This window comes from Eurypyga helias, unplaced genomic scaffold (assembly GCF_000690775.1).
Source record: "Eurypyga helias isolate BGI_N326 unplaced genomic scaffold, ASM69077v1 scaffold14184, whole genome shotgun sequence".
Lineage (NCBI taxonomy): Eukaryota > Metazoa > Chordata > Aves > Eurypygiformes > Eurypygidae > Eurypyga > Eurypyga helias.
This window is the reverse complement of record NW_010245724.1, coordinates 13,636-22,502: the sequence shown is the minus strand read 5'-3', so window position 1 is coordinate 22,502 and position 8,867 is coordinate 13,636. Positions and strand designations below refer to the sequence as shown.

Here is an 8,867-nt window from a genome sequence, read left to right as displayed (position 1 = left end):
GGTTGTCTCCTTCTCACTTTTATTTGCTAACTTTCCCATGACCATGAAGCATCTAACTGTATCTCCTGTGCCAGCCAAGAATCCCCCTCCAGTCAGGCTTCTGGAGTGAGGAAAGGCATTTCTCAGGGCCGGGCTGACTGTGGCACAAACAAGTACCTCGCATCAGTCACTGTGAGTCAGCAAGCCCAGAGGAGAGGCTTGAGGTGCCTTCTCCTATTACGCTGGAGACTTTCACCTCCAACACCAGACTCTGCTGCCTGCCAACACTTAAAATCCTCCTTTTGCCTCTGGCATTTTATATCCATACCCAACTTCAGGCTGGAAGAATTGTTTAGCAACTGTCTCATTCCCCAGATCACGGGGAGAGAATTGTTAACCTCTGGCTCTTCCCAGCTGCTTTGGGACTTTCTGGAGACATGACTTGCAGCCCTGTTCTTTGGGTGTGGGAGATTTTAAATAAGCAGTATGGCTAATTGCAAAACCTGCTGTATCTGTGTCTTTAAAACTACCTGGGGTCCTGGAAAAAGAACTGAACTGAGCTAATCCCCTCTTGGTAGTCACAGCCTGCGGCTCAGCCGTAAACTCCCGTTGCTCAGGCAGCCCCCCCAGACCCTCCTGAGGCAGGACAGCCCCAGCTGCGGTACCTCAGAGCCGTCAGCGTTGAAGTGGTCCAGCGCCTGCTTTCGGATCTCCCCTTTGATCGAGCCGTCCAAGCGCTGGAAAAGATCAACAATAATGTTAACAGAAAGAAGGTAAAGAAGTCCTGAGGAATTGCTGCACCCAAGTTCTGGGAGCCCTACAGCCCCCTTCCCTGCCTGGGGCATTTAATCATTAAAAATAACTGCCAGTTAAAAATAACCGGCCTGCCTTGGCCCTCTGTGTCATGAGGGGGTGTGCTCAGGCAACAGTTGCACAGCGGGTGACACCACAGCTCCGTTACAGGCTCCCAGCCAGGGTCTCTGCATCTGCTGCCCTCCTCGGGGTTTATCACAGGACAAAGGCCAAAGCAAGGGCCTGTCAGAGGAGGCGTTTTGCAGTGATGGGGCCACTGTGAAATGAAGGGACTTCCCAGTTCCCTCCGGTGTATTTCAGCAAGTGCAACCTGTGATCCCAGCCACCAACCTCTGGGAAACTGACTCCCACTGCCCAGGCTCCCCCTGCATTTTCTTGAATTTTCAAGTGAACCCCACTTGAAAACTTCCAGGTGGATGTTTCTCACCTGAAAAGGGTAGTGTTTGATAGTCAGGTACTCTGCCAAGATGTCCAGCATCCTCACCATCTGGGAGAAGATCAGCACTCTGTTGCCTCTCTCCCGCAGCCTGGTCAGCAGCTTGTCCAAGAGAATTAGCTTTCCACTGCTCCTGATCAGAGACTGAAGAAGTAACTGTCATTCATCTGGATTTACACAGCAGAGGCCACAAACAAAAGTAAACATCCAAGACAGATCTTCTACTGCCTGCCTCCCAGTCTAATGGCCACAAAATGCTGCCCACAGTGGAAGGGGAGGGCAGGACGTCCAGTGGCTCAGCTGTGAGCACTGTCTCTATCAGAGAAGATGCAGAAGCTAAAGCTTCACCAGATCTTATCCTGCTGGGAGGACAGAGGAAATGGGAAAGTTGAGGAGAAACAGTGCTAACCAAACCCACTGCCCACCTGCAGGGTCTCAAGGCCGTTCTCTCTCTCGTTTTCCTCAGGAGGCTTGATAAGGTAGCAGTGGTTGCAGCACTTTTTCAACTCCATCACAATGTTCAGGAAACCAGATGTGCTCCCCCTCGTTCCCTTTGAAAGAGCTTTGTAGTTCCTTGTCAAAATCCATCTGCAGGGAGGAAAATAAAGTGTCCAGATCGTTTCACAGTGGGACCACAGGAGCCTGGGAGGAACAAAACCCTCACGGACATGTTGTTCAGGCATCAGCCCACCCTCCTCCCTCCATCTCTCTCCACTTCTACAGGATACTGCTGTTTCCTCACTAGAAACCCTGATCCTTGTTTCTTCTTCACATTATTACAGTTGAACATTGAACACCATCACAATTTTGTGGAGAGCTTTACTCCCCCAAGAAATACATCGCCCCTGTCCTGCAAAGCTGGTCAGTTGAATTTTATCTCTCTAAAAAAAGAGAGATAAAATATCATTTCTAACAGTCTGGAGATGCTTTTTTAGAGGAAGAGATACCACACAACCCTACCTCAGATTCCTACCGCGATGCCCCCGGTACTACCGGTGATGGCTGTTGCATTTTGAAGGACACGGTGTACTGAAAGCATTCCCGCACAGAAAGATGTGCCCGTTTCCACTGGCACTCCCAGTAACTTAATAAACGACTCACTTGTAATACTGCTTCTGCAAAGCAGACATCTCCACCCGGAGGATCTGCTCCACCTTGGCCGGCAAAGATTTCTCCACATCCTTCTTCACTCTGCGTAGCAGAAATGGCTCCAGGACTTTGTGAAGGCTCTGGTAGCCATTCTCTCTACCTTTCCCATGATCCTCTTCAAAATCCTCCCAGAACTCAAACCTAGCAACAGAAATAAGAGGCAGAGAGGGGTCAGAATACCCCTTGTCTTATCACACCAAACAGCACTATTGGATATTCTCCTACTGCACAAAAGGATAGGACATCATCGGCTTCATGGAGATACAGTAGAGGATAAAGGGATCACCCTGCTCTGGCTAACCAAACTGGTGGCAAAGCTAGCAGCTTTCGTGCCTTCCTAACCTCTTCTCTCTGAGCTCCACACTGACTCCCAGGACCCAAAACCACAGGTTTTCCAGCATTCTGCTCTGCTGTCCCCTGCTGGCATTTACCTGCCAGCTGTTTCTGAACGGACTTTCCCCTAGGCTGGGCTCTGACAACTGGACTGTTTTACACCGCTCTGAAGGCTTTTTTTAGATTACTGCTTCCTCCAACAGCTCTGAAACACAGAGATATGCTCTTCTCCTCGAGAGACACTGAATCTTTCCTTCGCTCTTTCCACGATCCAGCAAAAAGAGTTTGGAGGGCAGCTCCTCTTGCAGTCAAACATCCCTGTGGTGAGTTCTGGGGCTTGCTTGTCTTGGCCCATTTTGTTTTGAAGAAAAGAAACCCTTTGTTATAGAGCGGACACATGAACAACGGGCTCGACACCATCCTTGAGCAATGCTCTTGGGGGCTGCCATAAAACAGCTGGCGAGGGTGAACCACAATGCACTGGGAACCGCAGAAATGGTCGAGACGATGGCTTAAAACAAGTTCAGCTTTTCAGAGACGGCTCTAAGGCAGCAGACAGTCTCAAAAGACATGTATTAGGTTTCCCCATTCAATCGGCTGCCAGAAATGCTCCATGTGTTACGCATTTCACCTCTGAATTTCCCCACCGATGTCTGCTCCCCTGTCGTTGCCCCAACTCCACTGAGTTTAATTCAGGGATTTCTGCCACTCTGCACTCCCTGGAGTCTATTTAACAGACAAGAGTAGACACAGAGGTATTTTTTGAAGGACCAAAAGGAGACTTACTTCTCTGGCATGATGAAATGCAGCAGGGACCAGAGCTCTTTGAGCGAATTTTGAAGGGGGGTGCCGGTGATCAGCAGCCTGTGGTTGGACTTGAAATCAATCAACGTTTTGTACAGCAAAGAGTCGTCGTTTTTCAACCGATGGGCTTCATCCACGCCTAGAAAGGCCCAGTTAATACTTCCCAAAACAGCCTGCAGAAAAAGAACAAAAAACGCAAGGCCCCGAGGGGACGCTGGGTCAGACAAGCCCCTCCACCTCGCACATGCCTCTCTCTCTGTGGCCAGAAAGCACAGCATGGTGCGCTTTCCAGGACGTCCTGCCCCAGCCCTGCTGCTGGACCCACCACCAAAGGAGCTGGGCTCACGAGTTTCTTGTTAACAAAACGTTGGGACCAAGATGCCTACACTAGCTTCACCTCCCCAGATAGCTATAAACGAGCCATGCTGCGGAGTGCTCCTGCCATACCGGAAGTTTCTCCCAACAAGCATATGTATTTTAACCCACCTTTGCTTTATCCAGAAAGCATGGTCCTCCCTCAGCCCTCTCCTCCCTTTCCCCGTGCCCCTGGGGCCCTGCTGCAGTGTCAGCCCCACTGCAGCAGCAGCAGGAGAGCAGACAAACCAGTCTACGCAGTTAAGGCAATGTGAGAGTGAGGGGTTTGGGGGGTTTTCTGCATTAGTATTAAGCTTTTTGTTATCTGCTAGGACTCAGTGATGCACTGACAGGGCTGATGAGCATTTCCTAAGCAGACAGATTTCTCCTAAGTATAAAAATCCAGATAGTGTTAACATTGTGGCCTTTTTTTTTTTGTCCTCTTAACTGGCCCAAATTAAACCAGGAAAAGTCCAGCTACTGCCCTGTCTGGTGCTTACGAATCAAAAATAACACAACTGTGCAGTACAAGAGTGAAGACACTATAACTGGTGTCTGTATTACACGTTCTCCACCACCACAGAGGAAAGAGGTGAAACCCACTATCTGGGGGCTGGCTTCCCGCTCTGCAAGCAAGAGAAAGTCTAAATCAGAACATCCTTGGACCATTACTCACCTTATCCTTGAGAAGGATCTCGTATGTTGTGATAAGTGCATTGAATTTCAACCTTTTAGACTGAGAGTGGATCCACTCATATTCACGTATCTGTGGGAGGAGACAAACATTACCTTCAACCAGTGTTAAAGGAAAGAGCTAACAGTCATTACTGAGTGTAGCCACAGCCAGAGACTCCAAGTCCTAAACCCTGCTGTTCAAGGTGCCATCTGATGCCCAAGGAGCAGCTTGTTTTAGTGCACATAGTTCACACAGGTAACAAAACAAGGTCAAAACAACTTGCTGTTGTGACTTTACCCTCTTCTGCCAAATTAACGCATCATCCTGCTACTCTCAACAGACTCTCAACATTTGTGCGATGGGTCATCTGAGTAGCTCAGAACACAGGAGGAGTAACTGAGGAGTAACTCAGGAGCAACACAGGAGGCAAGCGCTTTTACACTGTTCTCCTTGCTGCACCATGTTTCAGCCCAGTGCTGGGTTCCAGACCCTGCGAGAGAAACCAGTCCTCCTGTGCTCACTCTGAGGGAAAATAATGTAGGGAAGTCCCTGCAGAGTGAATTATATCCAAGTGTTCAGCTACACCAGGTCTACAGCAGTACTACCCGCCAGCCTCTCCAGCAGAACGTGTGTCACACTCGTTACACAGAAGCTGCTGCTCTGAGCCCAGCGTTTCTACCCACCCCTCTGATTTCTGATTACACACCATGTTCCTGCTCATGAGGTCTCCAATGTAAACCACCACGTTTATCTCGGGCGCCCACACTTCAAACTCTCTCTGCCATGAGGTGAGAGTGGACAGGGGCACCACCACCAGGAAAGGGCCATAGAGCTGGTGCTGATGGAAGAGGTACGACAGGAATGATATGGTCTGGATCGTCTTGCCCAAGCCCATTTCATCAGCCAGGATCACGCTGTTGTTCCTGAGAAGGAAGAGAACAAGACAATCATAGAATTGTCTCATACAATCCTGTCTGAGCCCATGTTTCACCACTACTAACTTGCTGTCTGCCAGCATGAATAGCAATCCACGGCAGGGGTAGGAGAAGGGAAGCGCAAAAACATTTATTTGAACACTTGCAAGTGGATCTCAGGGACACCCAGACTGTAACGTGGCACAGTAACTTGCAAAAAGGAACAGACTACAATCACGCCAAACTGGCGAGGACAAAGGGAGAGGGAAGCCAGTGGCCTAATTTTAGAAGGACATTTTTCAAAGACTTCAATGAGTGTGTAAGCGTGCCGAGCCAGAAACCCTTTTTTCAGCTAGGGCAGTGGAAAATCAGGGCTGATGTGGAGTAGGCTCTAGATAGTTCCTGCCTGCGGTGTCTGCAATGCAGCTGGGCATGAACACGTTTGAAAGCCCTCAAGCTGCAGAAGCAGGTCTGGCAAAAACCTCACTTGAGAACAAGAGGGCCAGATCCTACTGGGACAAAAATCAGGAGACACAAACCAAACATCGCAGTGTTGACCAGAGTGTCAATCAATCACAGAATCACTAAGGTTGGGAAAGACCTGTAAGATCATCCAGTCCAGCCATCAACCCAACACTACCATACCCACTAGACCATGTCCTCATGCGCCACGTCTACATGCTCCTTGAACCCCTCCAGGGATGGTGACTCCACCACTTCCCTGAGCAGCCTGTTCCAATGCCTGACCACTCTTTCAGTGAAGAAGCTTTTCCTGCTATCCAATCTAAACCTCCTGACGCAACTTGAGGCCATTTCCTCTTGTCCTGTCACCAGTTACCCCGGAGAACAGACCAGCACCCGCCTCCGTGTCACACAGCATCTACACGTACTTGCACCAGGAGTGAGCGAGCCAGTTGAGGCCCTCCAGCTGGTAATCCCGCAGCTCCAGATTCTCACCGCCAATGTAAGAAGGCTGTTTCTTCAAGGCAACAAACCTCGGCCTCTGCTTCAATACCTGGAAAAGAAGATGCTGTAAGCCCACTGAAGAAAAAGACAAAGTCAGGTTGAAAATTCAGCAATGAGTGTTTATCTGTTCGTTAGTTCATACACAATTTCCCAGCCAGGGCTTATGTCTGCGGTTCAGACAACCACACTGCAGTGTTAGGTTCTGCCTGCTGTCCTCCAGTTCTGATGACCAGGGCTGTGATTTCCCCCAAGAGTGCAATCAGCTGTACATAATGCACGCTAGATGGAACAAGCTCCATTTCCTATTTTGTCCTCTTGTTTTTATTCCCATTATCTCTGTCTCTCTCCTCCACTATATCAGCATCTTGCAGGTTTTTCTCTTTTCCCAGGTGTGCTGTTTTTTCAGCCAACCGATATTAAAACTTTGCATTTCTGCTGCATCTCCTTCTGAGGAGGAAGCGCTTTGAAGGATTAATTAAGCCTCCCACTGCCCAGGGGAGAACATAACGTTCTCACTATGCACAGAATAAATGAAACCAAAAGAGGGTTCACATCTCGGCCTAAAGTACAATATAAGAACAGCAAACAACCATTCAAACACTGGTGGGAGGATGGGAAAATGTTCTCTGACATTTATCTTGACAAAACTTCACATTCCCACTGTTTACATCACCACCCAGCCTGGAGAAACCCGGCAATGGGAGAAGAGAAGCGAGCAAACCTTGCAGTCCCGGGTAGGAATCGTTTTGGAGTTGTTACGATTGTTGAAGCTGTCAATGCAGTGCTGAAATTTCTTGCTTATCAGAGCTTCATCTTCCCAGCTGCACTCGGCATAGGGCAGCCCCATCCACTTACACAGGTATTCGGGGTCATTCGACGACGTTTTGCGACTGTTTGCTGCGAAACAGGGAAAAAAACCCAAAAGCCCAAACCTCAGCACCTGTGGTTCTGTGGCTGAACCACGAGCGTGGTTCACAGGGCAGTCTGAACTACTCGTGCAACCACAAGACAGGTCTCGGCTAGTAGGAAAAACTTAGAGGGGCCAAAAAAATGCTCCTTTACCTGGGAAATCTGAATGTCCCGTTGTGGATTTGCTGGTCTTCACAGCTGCGTTTGGAGACAGAAGGGAAGGAAGGGGTTGGGGTGCTGGCAGCTGGCAGAGAGAGCCAGGGGAGGCTGCCACACACCCCAGGCCTTTCTATAGGAATCATACTGGAAATAGGTTAAACAGCTCCCCAGGCCAATTCCCAAAGCAACCGGATGCCGGCACCTCTGACTGACATTACCATGCTATTACTGAAGTGCTCGGTAAGTCCTGGTTTTGTTTCTAGTAAATAATGATAAAAATCTAACCCCTGAGCTGCCCTCCAGCCTAACCACATCCTCAACCACGCCATGGAAGCGGTCCTCACAAAAGCCAGGCCCGTACCGCTGCTGGGGGTGCAAACACCTTGCATCCAAAGGGCTGACGTCAAAGAACTTTCAGTGGCAGCAACTTCAACATCCCCTTGGAAATCAGTGTATCATCCCATATTCCAGGCAAGGAGAGTTATTGATCTGTATTGCTTACAAATACGAATCTGTAAACCTGGACTGTTCAAATCCCTGTATTTCACATGCTGAAATACACTTAACACCAGCTTTTTCCTCCAGCCACACTGGAGGACAGGGAAGAAGCGAGCCCTAGGCTCACTCTGCTGTCACCGGGGATTATTAAAGTTCCTACATCTTCCTTCACCTCTTTTCAAAAGTGTCGGGTTCACTTACCAATTACTCTCTCCACTATTTGATACTGTTTGTTCAGCTCTGAAGCTAGCTCTTGTTGGCAGTTGAAATATTCTATATCTTCAGGTGATACCTTGCCCAGCCTGGATAAAAAAAAATCCAAACACAAACCACACTATAATGCTTCTGTCATAACGCTCATGGAGGCCACATATGGAAATTCTACTTCCCTACAAGGCTCTGTCATTCAGACACGTCATTGAAGCAGAGTACTGCTCATATGGCGTGTTTCTTAAAGCTCCCCATAATTATAAATCATTGCTGGGAAGCAAACGTTGTAGATGTTCAGACTGCATCCCTGTTAAAAGGCGCCTCATTCTGCTGCAAGAATCAGGCTCCAAACCAGCATCAGAGAAGAAAGCTGCTACTCCAGCTTCATCACTCTGGAAACACACCGCAGCTCCCCTTGGAGTTCCTGGGGAGGTCGGACATGAACTGGTGCAAACACTTGCATACAGACAGGCCTGTAATTAGCAGGGGTTAATAAGGCTGCGAGCCTTCACGTCACCCCCTGGGCCAGGTGAATCTGTGCACTGCCTGTTGTCAGCTACTCCGATTCCTAAGCCTGGGAAGTGGCAATACCATGGATTTCACAGCTCCTCTGCTCTCTCTCAACACCACGGCCACAGACATTATTTATGAGGGGTGGGATGTTCCC

The 8,867-nt window shown here is 49.0% G+C and overlaps 1 protein-coding gene across 1 annotated transcript in view; it reads right to left on the bottom strand.

Moving 5' to 3' along the window:
* CHD2 (chromodomain helicase DNA binding protein 2) overlaps positions 1–8,867 on the bottom strand; it is a gene marked incomplete at its 5' end in the record, with an annotated part of 38,825 nt that overhangs the window by 16,535 nt on the left and 13,423 nt on the right. The window contains 11 exon segments of the mRNA XM_010150183.1: positions 645–716; positions 1,220–1,372; positions 1,654–1,816; positions 2,330–2,518; positions 3,497–3,687; positions 4,545–4,634; positions 5,251–5,467; positions 6,349–6,473; positions 7,146–7,321; positions 7,487–7,531; positions 8,192–8,292. Coding sequence (XP_010148485.1) covers positions 645–716; positions 1,220–1,372; positions 1,654–1,816; positions 2,330–2,518; positions 3,497–3,687; positions 4,545–4,634; positions 5,251–5,467; positions 6,349–6,473; positions 7,146–7,321; positions 7,487–7,531; positions 8,192–8,292 — 1,522 coding nt within the window.